This window comes from Phalacrocorax aristotelis, chromosome 9 (assembly GCF_949628215.1).
Source record: "Phalacrocorax aristotelis chromosome 9, bGulAri2.1, whole genome shotgun sequence".
NCBI classification, from domain to species: domain Eukaryota; kingdom Metazoa; phylum Chordata; class Aves; order Suliformes; family Phalacrocoracidae; genus Phalacrocorax; species Phalacrocorax aristotelis.
The window spans coordinates 18,654,600-18,670,841 of NC_134284.1; the positions used below are offsets into that span (position 1 = coordinate 18,654,600).

At 36.0% G+C, this 16,242-nt stretch overlaps 1 protein-coding gene across 3 annotated transcripts in view; it reads left to right on the plus strand.

The window, feature by feature from the left end:
* Nucleotides 1-16,242, plus strand: part of TTC8 (tetratricopeptide repeat domain 8) — a 43,323-nt gene that overhangs the window by 7,197 nt on the left and 19,884 nt on the right. For 2 of the 3 annotated variants that reach the window (XM_075103686.1, XM_075103688.1), the window contains 6 exons: nt 1,413-1,442; nt 5,725-5,845; nt 10,254-10,317; nt 10,465-10,624; nt 11,493-11,582; nt 15,288-15,332. In XM_075103686.1, coding sequence (XP_074959787.1) covers nt 1,413-1,442; nt 5,725-5,845; nt 10,254-10,317; nt 10,465-10,624; nt 11,493-11,582; nt 15,288-15,332 — 510 coding nt within the window. Of the gene's footprint in view, nt 1-1,412; nt 1,443-3,548; nt 3,651-5,724; nt 5,846-10,253; nt 10,318-10,464; nt 10,625-11,492; nt 11,583-15,287; nt 15,333-16,242 lie in introns of those variants that run through there. The other variant, XM_075103685.1, reaches the window with a different exon arrangement.

The following is a 16,242-nucleotide window of genomic DNA, read 5'->3' on the forward strand; positions in this document are numbered from 1 at the left end:
CCGTTCTCTTGGTGAAATGTGAGTGAGCAGTATGCCCTGGCTGCAATGGAAGCTAACAGCATGCTGGGCAGTGCTTCAGCTTTAAGACATTGGTGTGCTCTAATAGTGGCCTTCTAATACATACAAGGAGGTTATCAAGAAGGAGCTAGGCCTCTCACAGTGGTGCATGGAGTGAGGGACAGTGGACATAAATTGAAATGAAGGAGGCTTTGGCTTGATGTAAGGAAAAACACTTCTCTGTAAGGATGGTCAGGCAGCGGGACAGGTTGCACAGGGGCATTCTGCAGTCTCCATCCTCGGACGTTTTCAAGACCCAACTGGACAAAGCTCTGAGCAACCTCAGCTGACCTTGCTTTGAGCAGGGTTTTGGAGTAGAGACCTCCTGAAGTCCCTTTCTGAGTTTCTATATTCAATCTAATATAGCTGGCTTAACTGTGGTACATTTACACAAGGCCAGATATGTAAGAAATTTTCCACTGCCTTTAGGAGCAGAAATGATCTGACTCTGCATAAGACTAATAGTGATTTAGAGAAAGTAACATCTATCTCCCACGTTCCTTGTCTTTCCCCCTGAAGCTAAGTAATACGTTAGAGAGGAAAAATTCCTCCCCAGTCCCTGGAAGTAAGCAGCTGAGGAGGACAGTTTAAATGTTATATAAATGTTATAATTACATGATAAACCTACATTTTGTGTTGCTAGTATGTATTCACTTTTACCTCAAGTTTTTAAGTACATGCAAGTTCTTGCTTTTTGGCTTGTCGTAAACTTCATCTGGTAGTTTTCCTTTTGTTTATTGGATGGTGCAATAAGCCATTAGTTTGATTTTTATTCCACTTACAGCATTACTGTCCAGAATATAATAAACATAATTTCCATAATAAAAGTACAAAAAAAAAAGTTGAATGTGGGCAGAAATTTTCTATTAAGTACTTCAGTGATATCACTGTGATCACCATTGGCAGCTAACGAAAATGCACAAAGATTGATTTTATTATGAAAGCATTCTAACATCCATGGCCTAATAATCTGGTTAACTTTTGAGAGATATTCTTACATCCTCCAATTTGTTTTTTTTTGTTTTGGTTTGGTTTGGTTTGGTTTGTTTGTTTGTAATGTACCATTTTTCAGTTTAGTTCTGTAAAGTTAATCTATATTTGGCCAACATGTTCCAGCTGAAGCAAGAAAGCAGAAGGTATCTGAAAAGCATACTTTCTGCAAATCTGCTTTCATTGCACAAAATATTGATTAGCTCCATAATGAGATAATGTAATAAAATGGAAATTTGGATATATGTGTCAGAGAGATGATGTTTGTGCAAAATGAGGTGGTCACAGAGTATGATTCCGTTTGTTGTTGTTCTTTTTATTGTTTGGCATTTCCATTCCTCAATTTCTATTTCCTCTCTTTTCAGGAGCCTGATTCTGAATACAGCGTGTTTCAGGTAAAAATTTTTTCATAAATACAATTTTAACATACAATCATTAGTAGGAATTTCTGATACACTGAATAATACTTGTTTTGTTGTTAAATCCTTAATGGCATAAATTTGGTTTTCATCATTGGTAAGGCAGTACATTTGATAAGGAGTATTTTAAATAGGCAGCTTTTATATTTGATAGTTTATTTCTGTCATATACTTCTTAGAGGTTTATTCAGCAGTTCAGTAGCTTAGTGCCTTCTAAAAGCCAAAGTGAATCTATCTTGAACTGAATGACCTTCATCAGCTGATGAGAGTAGGAAAAAGCCAATGTGTATTTCACGGACAGAAAAATGTTTACGCTCTTGGGGGTCACTTTCATGTTTCATTTAATGCAGTGTAATGGGGGTTGTTACCCATGCCCATCCTGCACCTACAGCTGATTCTCACTGCCTGCCTTGCATAGAGTCTGGTAGTCTTGAAGCTGCATGATGATGCTTTGCATAAGTGATAGAAGACTGAGAGTAATTGGTTAGTTTTCACTCTGTCCCCATTAGCACTAGATTACTGCAATGGAGAGAATAATAACATGCAGGTGGTGGCATCTTTTGGCTCCAGCCCACAGTCAGAAGAGATTAAATGCAATGTGAAATTGCATCTTTAAATACAGCTCGATTAACATATCTTACAAGCCTCCAATTACCTTCCAGTGAAGTAATGCAAGTTGTTTGCATACAAAATGGATTCAGTGAAATACTGCCAGATATCTTCTTGACGTTAAAGATTATCCTTCACAAGGTAGTTGTTGCGTTCTGGGGTTTTCATTGTGTACGGAATAAAATTTATGACAATGGAAAGGCTTATTGGAGAATGAAACCTCTTAGAAACGTGCGCTACTGGATTCAGAACATATGTTTAGATTTACGTTAGGTTTATCTTTTTTTAATTTGGGTTTTGGACTTTTCAGGAATGAGAGGAAGATATTCAATTCAGCGACAAACCAGTTCTCAAGAACCAAGGGAAAAACACTTCATCACTCTTCTTTCTGGAGTTTAGACTCTTAGAAAACTATATCACATTTCTGTACTTAGAGTACTTAAGATATTGCTTCCCTCTTTAATTACTATTAGTTATTGTAAAGCTCTATTCCGATTATGAGTTAAGCAAGCTAAGCCTGTTGTTATGTTGTGAATATGTGGGTTGTCTGAAATGAGCTGTCCCTTTCTTTTTCCTACTGCTTAAGTGCCCGTTTCAGAAAAATGCAAATAGTCTTCATATATGCCAGGCAAGTTGCTTGTCACAAGACAAAATTATCGATTCCACAAAGAGCAGATAATATAAATAGAATCTGAGGCAACAGTTTGAGTGGACAAACCTGTGCTAAGTCGAAGTATACGTAATATTGTCATGTGGATACTCAGAAATGTGTGCATTTATTTTTGTGGCTTTTCATGATTATAAGTGAGCCTTCCTCTCACTGTTAGCATTGTGGTTCTTCCAGTTTTGTGCTGCTCTTACGTATTTTAATGAAGTTTTTCAGCTGAAATTCTTCTGCATTCGTTTCAGGTTAAACCCTTACAGGTTTTCACTGAGCAAAAAATCTGTGCATTGTACTACAGCAAATCACTGAAACTGTACTTTCTTATGAACAGAATTGTTAAAATTTTTCTGGATGACTAAAAACTGCAACACAGAAAATAGGCTTCGTACAAGGATGAAGTAGCTATAGGAAATACCAGGACTACTGGTACAAATCCGTTATAGAAAGTCAGCAGAAGTTGAAATTACTGAGCTGTTGAGAAAATCATTGAACCTTGCATAACTTTTACATCTTGTGATAAATACTTTATGAACAAAAAAAATCAGAATTTTTTGGGGAGTGTCTGTTTTAACAGAAATGCACATCTCTCAGGTTTTAAAAAGTAAGACAATAGCCATATGCAGTAGTTCTAATAAAGTCCCATGTGACATTTCATGAGTAAATAGTAATTTTTAAAAAATTTTTTAATGAAAAGGGTGTCAGAAATTTCATTTAATTATTCTGAAAAAAGATCTTTTTCCTACATCTACCTTTGTATTTGTGTGTCAGTATACATTTCTAATTCCTTTTCCTGTACCTTGATTTTTCAGATATTCAGCATAACTGTGTGCATGCGTAGAAATGATACTTTGTTTCATATGGGTCTTCTAACTAGTGGTTAGGAATTTTGAATTGTCTTCTTGTCTCCCAAGGTAAAAGCCATCTTACTATAGTTTAAGTAACAAATATGACATTTTTCTCTCTCTCGCTGTTTTGATCAGAAGTCCTGTAACACACATTTCTGCAGGCAATACTCTACAGACGGATGCTTAATTAAGGAATAATATGCAATATTTGAATTTTTTGTTGGCTGTGAAGCCTCAGACTAGGAGCTTAAGACTGGAAGAGCAGCCTAAGGAATCTATTTTCTATGACAGATATTTGTCCAATAATGACAGAGACATGTTGCTTTTAAATCACATTATCTCGTGTTTGTTATTGGAAGAATCTCAATGATATATTTATGTCTGTGTTAAGAACTGGACCCAGTTTTAGCAGCAATTAGTGCAGAGAAGTTGCCATTTTCAATTCTTAGGAAAAGATCATTACAATGGGCAGCTTTTCTTATCTCTACTAGGAAATTTTGTCTATAGGACTAGGAATGTTTGTCTATACCAAGAGCTTTAATTTCAGCATATTCCCAATATAGGTATGGTTACATTGACTTCAGACATATATGTCTTTGAAAAAAGCAAACTACCATCAAGGTGTTAAAAATTCAACAAATGACATACTTCTATAGAGTAATGAAAAACAGTATTGAACATCTAACTGCAAATCTTAATACTAATTAAATGTTGTCACTCTACTACATAAGAAGAAACAAAAAGATAATAAAGCAGATCTGGATTACGTCTGTCTGGCCTAGATTCAAATCATCCTGCTCTGTTCCTGTCTCTTCATACTTGAACAAAGGTTTTTAATTGTGGTTGAACTGGCTGGCTAAATCCCTCCTTTACTTCTGCTTGGAAGAAAGCACTTTTAAAAAGGAGAGTTAAATATTTCAACATTTTTCGATATTTTTGATAGACAGTTATAAAGTTGCATAGACAGATAAAGGATTGGTCTGAGACATGATGAATGAGAAGTCTTCAATTAAAATTACTTAAATTATTAAATATGCCTGAGGTCCAGATCCTCTCCTACCTCTTATTTGAAGAACAAATGTTTCCATGTGTTTGACTTTTAGTTCTATTAAGGTAACATTAGCCTGCTTCTATTTTGAAATGTCTCCTTAGCAAATATTAAACATGCTTTTCCACAAGACTGCTGTACCCCATGTCAGAAAAGAAACAAATCTAATTGTTTTGGTAGTGATTTTTACTCAGAAAATTATTATGACCTGTTCAATATCTGAAGGAAGATCAGGGGTTCGTCTTGTGGCTCCCTTTATCATGCCATCTCTATGAGTACATTACAGGCATATTAAGTTATCAAAGTAGTTGGATCTGCACTTATTTTGTTGGTACTTCTGTATGGCTGTCACTGTTGTTTTTTTTTTTCCCCCCATTGATTTGGTCTCTTTACAGCCTACACAAAGCTTGTCACATAGGCTAGAATTATGCTTGCCTTTCCACACTGCTCATATAATCCTCCAAGAGATTTGGTGTAGTAATTTGTCAGTTCAGTAACAAGTACACCAATAATCTCACAATCTGAGGTGCTTTATCTGTACATTTACACATTTTTTACAGCTGATGCTTTAAAAAAGGAATTTTAGATTATCTTTCTAAAGGCTGTTGCTTGTAGATAGTAGTGTACTGTATCTTTAACTGCTGGTTAAAAGATTTTACTTCTTTCTCTACAGACACCTGAGAAGGGCAATACTTTGCATTACAGTGGGTTACTTACCTTCTCCCATCGCAATTTAAATAAGGTGTCTGTCAGCAGTGGGTTTTGAATGGCACTGGTAACTGGAGATTTCTTCAAATGTGCAAAATCTGAGAGTTGCCTGTGACCTAAATTAGTCATAACTTTCCATGAGGCATGAAATTCTCTCCTCCAAACTGAGTGACCATAGCTGTTCCACTCCAGAAGAGTTGTCTAAAGTCTGGTCCCCTTTCCACCTCCATCAGGAAACTGATGGATATACTCAGCTGTTTTAGTCAATACCTTATTCAAGCCTATTAAAACTGTGAAGAGACTAATACTAAAAAAATGGCGAAATTGCTGATTAGATTATTTACTTGGTGTCTTGAAGATATTTTACACTTTATCCTTATTCAGGCTGCCTGGAGCCTGAAAACGCGAGCTTTGACAGAAATGGTGTACGTGGATGAAATCGATATGGATCAAGAAGGAATCGCAGAGATGATGCTAGATGAAAATGCCATTGCTCAAGTTGCAAGTAAGAACAACTTTCACTTAAATACATTGAAGCAACAAGAACTTTTTTGGTCAGGATTGTCATCTAGCATAAAATAGTACATACTGAGGTGAGCTGATATGGCTTTTAGCTATTGCTTCAAGAGTTTTAGATTGTTTTATGGTTGCATGGCAGTGTGGAGATACACCACGTGATCTCGATGTAGTGCTTAGGCCTGTGAGACGGGGGTTCAGACAAATAGTGTTTTGCCAGCTTTTCCTCTACATCTCTGTACTCGCTAGCTCTTTTCCATCAGTGCATTGATTTCTTTTACTCCCTTATGGCTTCTTTAGGCACTGTGGGAAACTAGAGAAAAATATATGCCCTTGATGTACTGTGAATCTCATCTATATGCCTGTACTGTAGGCAACAGTGTGGCCAAATCTGACATCGCCTTTTTGTATCATTTCATTCAAACATTTTCTGAACCGATTTTCTCTCTTCTGCTTTTCTCTACTTCTTCTTTTCTTCCTTCCCAGGGCAGTTTTTCAGACCTGTTATTGTTTCTTGTATGCAGTTCTTTTCAGCTTTGTCGGTTCCCTTCTAAGTGGGCAGTGATTAATAGTCTTCCACTACTTTTTGGCATTATTCCTATTTTTCTCTGTTTCTTTATGACAGTTCACATGGGAGTTTTTGTGCATCTTATTAGATGTGGCTCTCAACCACCTACACGTCAAGGAATTCAAGAGAAGAACTGGACATAGGCCAGAACTAATGTTTGAAGCATTAAAAGCTTTTCTCATCTGGATAGAAGTAGGCAATTGCAAATCTATCTGATTACATTTTTTAAAATTGTCATTACATGCTTGGTCACATACAAACAGCCAAGCAGTACTTAAATTGTGTTTATGCATTATGATAATCTAATTACAGCATAACAATATAATTTATAATTTTATGCCCCCTGTGGTAGAGAAAAAACATAATTAGATTAATACTATTGAGTAATAAGGCATTTTGGAAAAATACATTCATACTATATTAAACTGAAAAAAGGTGACTTTCTGGAAAGTGTGTCACAGATTTCAAAGCCAAAGAAAATCATTATGATAGTATAGCCTGCACTCCTGAATCACTGAGATAAGACTTCGCTATTTGTGCTTCAAATCCACTAAATGTGCCTGAGCTAGTATATAGATTTTCAGAAAGTATAAGAATGTTCCAGAGAGAAAGAAACCCCTGCAGTCTTTAGTAAATTATTAAATTTGCTAGAGTTTATCAGTGTATGCTATATCTTTAGTGAGAATTATCAACTATAGCTCCAGCTGTTGCTTCTTTGTGTACATCTTGTCTGATATGAAGTTTTATTTTCAAAGGTGTATTTCCAAAGTAAATAGTTAAAACAGTCATTAAGTCATCCAATGATCTTTTCTTTGATAAGCTAAAAAAAGTCTTCTCATTCTGAGGTATATCTTTTAATTTTTGAGTTGAATGTTGAAACTCTCCTCCTAACTTTTTCTAGTTAATCTGCATGCTTTTTCAGTTGTAGTCACCAGTCCAGACAACAGTCCACTAACACATAGAAAATACATTTTTCTTCAACAGCTTGATTTTTACTTTCTTTATACATCTGAAATGTTTTTCTGTTACACTTTTATATAAAAGGTAAGCACAGATATCACTAGGGAGGGTGCAAAGAGCCAGTCTTTGCAGTGGTGCCCAGTGATGGGACCAGAGGCAGTAGGCATAAACTGAAACAGAGGAGGCTCTGTCTGAACATCAGGAAACACTTTACTGTGAGGGGGACTGAGCACCGGAACAGGTTACCCAGGGAAGTAGTAGAGTCTCCCTCCTTAGAGATATTCAGAAACCGTGTAACAGGGCCCTTGGCAAATGGCCTTAGGTGGACCTGCTTGAGCCTGGTTGGACCAGATGACCTCCAGAGGTCCCTTCCAACCTCAACCATCCTGTGATTCTGTTATCACTTCTACTTCTACACATGATTTAATAAAAATGGGTGCTTGCTGACTGTGGGCTTTTTCTTTTGCAGTTGAAGTGTGTTAGCCATAGTTGGTCTTGATTCAGGGTCTTTTACTGTGGCAAATCTTCTAGGATGTCATCCCCCATTATAATTATAGCTTACAAACTTAAAAATGTGTTCTTGTAACTTCCAGATTACAACCGATATTGTCTGTACTTTGCTTACTAAGCAGTTAAAATCCTTTTGCATCAGTTACGTGTCGATTTCAATTTTGCACCTGTCCTTATCTCAGTTTCCAGATGAAACTGTCTTGATGATTTTGCTCTGTCTTGCATTATTAAATAATTACTAAATTGTGTAGGGTCCACTGGAAACAACTGCTTTTTTTGTGGTTCCTTTTCACACATATATAATGAAATCTGCCTTCCACCAGTTTTAAATCTTTTATAATTTTGCTGTGTTAATTTTCCATCAGTCTTGTTTATTAATAAAAATGTCCTATAGCATCATTTTACAGAAAATTCCCATTATGTTACCTTTGGACTCTTAACACCATCAATTTTATCAGCTAAGGTTGTAATCTTGTTTGAAAGCATTACCTGGACCACATAGTTTTCAGAAACTCATGCTAATTGACATTATGGATAATTGCAGCTATTTCATTAACTAGGGAGTTAAAGGAGTCATCTGCAGTCATCGCTAACTGCTGAAATTACACTCTTAAATTCTGTTTCTGTTAGTGGTCACATGCACTGCTGTGGCCTCTTGATGCCTCTTCATAGCTAGTTCAGTTGGGATTCTCAAAGTAAGGACTGAGTTGCCTGGGGTGAGGTCAGGGGAACTAAATCCTGTAAGCATTCTCGCAGTACACCAAAAGCACAAAACAACTGTTGTTATTAAAAAAAGGTGTCCAGGAAAGGGATTTTAATGCCCTAGCTTTTTTAATATTACTGTGATAGTTAAAAAAAAAGGCTCATAAAGTGGAAGACTAGTTCATTGTCAGCTAGCCTAAAAAGTTGAAAGCTACTTTCTCTAATTTCTCAAAATAGTGCCCCAGTTATTATGTCAGAAACTCTGCTGGATGGACTGTCTTCTCTTTCTGTTGTGGAGTAAAAAATTCAAGATTCATAGGACTATAAAGAGCAAGTAAGCAACAGAGGTCCTAAGTGCAGCCAGGCAGAAAAGAGAGAGTCCTGAGGTTTGGTCGTTTGTTTAACATCTCTTAACAAATTCAGTTGGTTTTACCAATGAGATAATGGCTAATACCTTTTTTGTATTATTTAACTTTAAATACAGCTGTAACCAGGTGGCTACTATAATACTGGAGTCAGAATTGTTTGATTTCAGCATGGATTGAAAAAGCTAGAAGGTCTTTAGATTGAGTTAGAAGTTACCGATTTGGACAAGTCTACTAAGCTTGCTTAAACAATGAACTGGTAGTATCTCAGAGGTAATTACAGCTTGAGGGTGGGAGAGAGAAGACTGGAAAAGGGCCAACTTAGAGTTTATCTTGGAGAAAAAAGAAAAGGAAGGAAACTGTCTACCTATCAGTTTAACTTCAGTTCTTGGAAACATTTGGAATAAAAGCAGTTCATAAGTATCTAGAAAGGAAGTAGATGAGTAACAGTGATTTGTCAAGAACTGGCTGTGTCAACATAAATCTCATTTCTTTCTGTACATGGTAACAAACTGAAGAGACCAGAAGGTATAGATGTCATTTCTTGCTTTTAACCAAGTTTTTAAAACCATCTCTTAGACATTCACTGAGGTGGTTAGAAAAATTGACAATAATCAAATCGCAGTGAAGGTGATGGAAAATCTACATGCAGGAACTAGTAATAGTTAATGATCCACTGTCAAGACAGAAATGTGTTCACCTGGGCTCAAGCCAATTCAGTATTTTCATTTATGACCTTTGGATATGGATAAGTTTGAACTTTACTGTGCCCTAAATTGTGGGTGGGCATCCTACATGGGTCTAATGATGTGAGATATCATTCTCCATCTACCCTGTAGCTGAAGATTTTGGTTTACTTACTCAAGTGTGGGTGCTATTTTAGTCCCAGATAGAAAATACACCATTTCGAATTAGCATGATCTTGTTGTTCCAGTAACCTTTCTTACTTCAGTGCTATCTGCTGCTCCTAAGATGATCTTGAGGATTGTCATGGGTTAACCCCGGTAGGCAGCTAAGCCCCACACAGCTGCTCACTCACTCCTCCCAAGTGAGATGGGGAGAAAATGGGAGGGTAAAAGAGAGAAGACCATGTTCATTGTGGCAGGTTTCTTGCAATAGTCTGACAATTTATCAGTAGTACAGTGCAATATTTTTTTCTTCATCTAGTGCTATGTCCCCTCAGTTTGAACAAAGAAATTTTCAGTTTACTGTAAGACGCAATAATTTTTTTAAGTCCCCTGGACGAGGGTATAGTATTTCAATGTGAAGTGAGAAATGCTTGTATTTTTTAGGACCAGGAACATCTTTGAAACTCCCTGGAACTAGCCAAGGTGGAGGCCCCAGCCCAGCTGTTAGGTATGTGATTGTCTATTTTTAAAAAATGTGACTGGTTACAAATAAGCAAATCCTAAATTTAACTTCTGAAAATTAAATGCTTAAGTGTTTAAATTCTCTATCGATAAATACCACTCAACATAAGGATAATGTGCTTAACATCTTCAGGCCAGTAACTCAATCAGGAAGACCTATTACAGGATTTGTGAGACCCAGCACGCAAAGTGGACGGCCAAGTACTATGGAACAGGCTATAAAAACACCTCGAACAGCTCTCACAGCTTGTCCAATTACTAGTGCTTCTGGGAGATACGGCAGGCTAGGAACGGTAAGTTTCTTGACTCTTTAGAACGATGTCTCTCTTGGTCATAGCATCTGGTACAGTGACATTGTAGTTGACCTGAGAGATGCATCTAAACTCAACTTTGAAGGAGGTGAGCATTTTTAAATTTTTGTTTAAATTGTCTTCAAAGCAGAGTTTGAAAATATTACTTCTTTTTAGTTTGCTAGTCTGTTTATATAAAAAAAGTACATAAATTCACAAGTTCACAAAAGTTCACAGAAATTCCCAATTCAGAAGACCATGAAAAGACTGTGACATGATTTCACCATAAGTATGTTGAAACCTTCTCCAAGTTTTTCAGTTTACTACAGAACAATTACTAATCTCAGTGTCTGTCTGTCACTTCAGAAGATAAGGAAAATAAACTATACTAGTTTATTCTGTTCTATTGGCAAAATTAATAAACTGCAACTAGCACAAATGTGTAATACAGGTTAACAACACATTAATGGCAAAATGTGATATCTTCTTATTATCGCAGGTATGAACTGATCCTTATGACTCTTTCTTGAAGATTTTTTTGTTATGTATCCCAACTATCTTCAGTCCATCTAATAGTTTGTCCAAGCTTCATGCTTAGGCATATTGTGGAAATAGTGGAGAGATGGAATAAAAAGGTAGTTCCAGCAGGTAATTCATGCAACCTCTTTCACGGACTGTATGGCAGTAGGACAAATTCCTGGCTATCAGAAAAGATGAAATTCAGTAGGAAGAGTCGGTACTGCACAGTAGAGCAATGCCTCTACAAATGCTTTGGGTTTGGTTTTTTTTTTTTGTATACTACTAATATTTTGAAAATTTTCAGGAAAAGTGTAGGGGATCTTCCCACTTAAAAATTGCTTTCTCCCCTCAGGCTTCAATGCTAACAAATCCAGATGGCGCTTTCATAAATCTGTCTCGACTGAATTTAGCAAAATATGCTCAAAAACCCAAGCTGGCAAAGGTATGTAACTATTTTGGTTAATGTGATTTTTTTTTTTCTTATTTTGTGGCACCATTCTAATGTAACTGTACATGAGATTGGGGATACAAACAATGAACTGTGTTGTAGGTGCAAAGTTCAGAAAAATAGTGTTTCACTTACCTTTTGACAGTGGTTACTGGACTTGAAATTGAAAATATATCTGAAGAGGTTATGTTGACGGTATAACCTAGGAAAAACATTTGTATAGAATAAAATATTCCATTGGTAAATAACTTTGAACTGTGTAGGAGTGATGAAGGGCAACTTAAAAAAAACAAAAACAAAAACAAAAGCCAGGAGGAAAAAAACCACAGCAGGACCCTCCTTAGGATCCAGAAGTGCAGTTCAGTGTACAAATAGATGGCAATCCTGGCCTAAGAGTGTTCAATTGGTTTGGATTTTTCCCTTTGATTTTATGGCATGAATTAACAATTTTTATATAAAAATATTTCATCTTTTTGTTCAGAATTCTTCTTCATTTTCAGTTAAGATCTTCTGATTCACAGCCATTGAAACTGAGACTATCTGCCAATAGAACAGGTTTTTCCAGGTTATTTGCCAGTTTACAGGTTTCAGCTCTGAGTGGAAGGGACCTAAAAGCTGTGTAATGATTTATCACTCTGTGGCCTTTCAGTTGAATCTTTCCCCAGCACAACCAGCTAATTGTATAGATTAATATGTTTTCTGTGCATACTTTGTCCACAAAAAACAACTGTTGGGCTGAGACCAACAACTCATTTTGCACAAGGTATCAAATGGCTGTCAGACGCACTCTCAGAAGCTATATTTGGCTAGCAACCTAGAGTTGAGAGAACCTGTATGTATTCAGTCTATTTTGAGAAACATAGTCTTCTAACAGTCTTAACCACTAGCAGTACCTAATAATCTGCTGGTGGAAATTAGTTCCTCAAGTCCAAAACTATAGTTAATAATTTTTCATAAACGATTAGCAAATTCCTTTGCTTTTTAAAACCTAATCTAGACTGATATAGGGCACTGCTTTTCAATGTGGTTTTCAAAGGAAGTAAATTTTGTGTGATTGCACTGAGTTTTTTACCCGCTCCTTATATCTCTGTCCCTTGGCCTCTTAAGTGAACTAGGCAGAAGCATAGATAGCAAATATGATATGTTCTAGTCTGGTGAGATAATGAAAGACTTCCAAACTATCATCTGAGGGCAGTTACGAGTCAGTTCTTTATCAGTTGTGAAAAAACTGCAGGCCTTTTTTTCCAATTATGTCCTTGCCAGCAGTCAGCCAGCACACACATTATTCTAAATCCATCACAGTCTGTAAAATAGGCAGAATGTAAGAAACCCTGGAAGGATTAAGAAATACAAGACACATCCGTAAGAAATTAGGCTTAGTTCTTCTTGAAGACAGCTAGCTTTTAACTGTGTGTGGTAACTCTGTATACTATTTAAGTAGGTAGGTTAGCTTTCAGATGAAATATTTATTCTCAGCAACAGCTCTCAGGAATGAGAAACATATATTTTCAACGATTTTGGTTTTTAATTAGCATTTTCTGGAACAATGGGGTAGCTCTGTCTTTCTTCCATTTTGTATGAAAAGAAGCGTAAGCCAAAAAATGTAAAGCAACGGTCATAGAAACATCCATAGGCAGCAAGCGTACTTGTCAGTATTATGAAGCTAACATGTTATGACATTAACATTTCACACAGAATGTAATATCTAAGTTTAATTTTGGAGCTACGTGGATTTATAAATTTTTTTTAACAAGACAGCATTAAGGCTAAAGCCAAAGCAGGAGGTAAGACTGCAGATTGCACTCTGTGTTAAGAATCATTGATTAAAGTTTTAAAACTCTTGGAGCTGTCACCGCTGCCAGATGCAAAAAGATGATAAATCTTGCAACTATTAAATTGACGTAATTAGCCTGCATATTCATGTTGGTATATACTCCTTCTCCATACTTCTTCCTTATGTGTTTGCAAAACATAGTCACTGCATCTTTTTTTAAGTTAAGATTATCTATCTTTTCAATGCATGACTAGGTCTTCCGATGTTTTGAAGTACACAGGAGCGTGGCTTCTCTCTGACTAGCATCAGCCGTGTTAAGGACTGTTGCAGGAAACCCCATAGTAGATACATGTGGTATCACCTGTCGCCAGAGAGAGCTTCTGGTAAATCTGTTAGCAGCTGGTTTATGGATGACACAGGAAGCTTTATCTTTTTTAGCTTGTGGATTTTTAATAGAGTTATTAAGATAACTCTAGATATTTATATCCAAGTGACTGTTCAGTCATTTAAATCCTTTTGAAGGTCAGGGCCTCTAGATAACAGCAGTAAAATCCTCGTGCAAGCCAGTCAAGAAAACATGTTTTTTATCACTTTAGGTTTACTCACTTTTACTGAATGCTTCCCTGTTATTGAACTAGGGGAGGAAATGTTCCGCTACTAATTTTCTATTCTTCTGTTATTCACCTATTCTAATCTCCCTCTAAATGTGTTTTTATTTATAATTCTTTAATGTCTTTTAATCATCTGTTGAGCATCTTTTTTGACCAAAAGTAGAAGAAAAGTAGGTTGTCATTTACTTTCCTCATCAGTCATGATAATTCAGTAGTAATCCTCTAGTTTCCTTAAGGTAAATATTTTAATAATTTTGTCTAAGAAAAGCTGGTGGAGGAGTCATGGAAGCCCTTAGAAGACTGCTGTCTCGTTCTTTCTTTCCTCACAGGGCAATATTTTCTTTTAGTTTTTTAGAATTAATAATAATTTAGAAAAGCATTCTGCTCTCTTGAAGCACTTCAGACCTGCAATTTGGATGCAGAAAAAGATCAAGGTTCAGCTCAATTGAACCTTGTGTTACTAGCACCCATAATACATTTCTGGGAATAGAGGCTTCCAGTCTCCATTTAGTTATCTAGTATCCTTCAACATAATTTTATTCACTTAAAATGCCATCCCCATTACCTGTTATATACTATTCTATATTCTAGTGCAGAACAGCTCCAAGGTTTGTACAGGAGTAAAGAAAGATGCAGTTATATTGCTGTGCAATTGTTGTGGGCTTTTGAGCAGTTACCGCAGCACAGCTGATGCACACAGCTTTTTAAAGCTTCGGTATTGTGATGGTGTGTTTGAGTTTCAGAGGCGCAATAATGTTAGCAGCTATGATTTACAAATAAAAGAGTTTTTCCTTTACAGATCCCAAAATTCTGTAGGGTTTAGATTTTTTTCTTCCCTAAGGCAAAATTTGCTCAGCTTACATTCTTAATAAACCTATGTTTAAGTAGATTTTGCATTACATAAGCACCTAACTATACATTGCAAAAAGTCTTTGTTAGATTACTTGTTAATTTTACAGTTAAAAAGTAATTAAAATGGTACCAGTTTTTCAAATCTATATTCACTTTCAAATTATAGCTGCCTTTTTTTTTTTTTCAAAATGACTTTAAGGACCAAAGAGACAATTCCACTAATCTCTTGCAACAAATAAAGAATTAAAATGCTTTCCTGTAATGACAATGTAGCACATCTATAGTTTTTGTCTATTCAAGTCTTAATTAAATGTAAATGTCAGCAATTGTGATGTGTGACGGTGATTGCTTTCACAAAGAATTAATTTCTGCCTAATATAATCAAGATTTTGTATTCCTCTAAAATAATATTATCAGTTTTTATCTTTAACTATGACAATGTTTTAAATATTCTTCTGACAGGCATTGTTCGAGTATATTTTTCACCATGAAAATGACGTAAAAAATGTGAGTAATTCCTGTGTTCCATTTTCGGTTTTTTATAAGCATTATTCAGTTATTCCTGTCAGTATTATGCTAAACTAAGAATCCAGGTAGTACATCACATCTGAGTGCAGAAGTGAAGCATCAAAAGTTGTTTAAGAGAGAAAAATCCTTTCATACAGAGGTGATAGTCAGGGATGATATTTTGCAAATGCCAAGGTACTGATTGCTCTCTTTTTTGAGAAGCAAAACTTTCTAATGCTTAAAACTAGGTGCCTCATCTATCAACATCATAAGATCCCTGTATCTAATGATTTGATGTTAACAGAATTTACAGGACCCTGAGCAGTAGTTGAAACTACATGTCAGGTAGCTGAACTGCCTAGAAAGATCAGAGCTCTTGATGCTTGAGAGTAAGCAATAAGTTATGGAAAACTGTCCTTTCACAGAAGAAGGTGAAAATATCTGACCAAGTAGTGAGTGATTGAGTTGAACATCATTTGACATTTTAAACTACTGAGGTCATTGTTTGTGCATTTGGGTGAATAGAAAGGGAAGGTATTTGGAGGAAACTGCAGAAAAATAAAATATCAATAGGACTTTGTACACTTTTTCTAGAAATTTAATTCCATAGTGCTGAGGTGTTTTGTGGCCTCAAGAGAAAGACTCTATATTCCATATGATTGTCTATAACATTTATTCTCCGAAAGGTTTCCTAATTATATAGTTTCCCTCTTACCCTATCTAAAATTTTTCCTCTATGGTTCTTCATATGTTACTGCACTGAATGGGTAAGGTGAGGTTTGGGTACATATTGTTTAAACTTCCAGAAATAGATAAAGGTTGCAGAACTTTTTTGGCAGTTCACCCAGGGAAATAATTCATTCGATGAACAAAGTGTCAAAATATTTCATTACTAAGTTAGATATAGTCA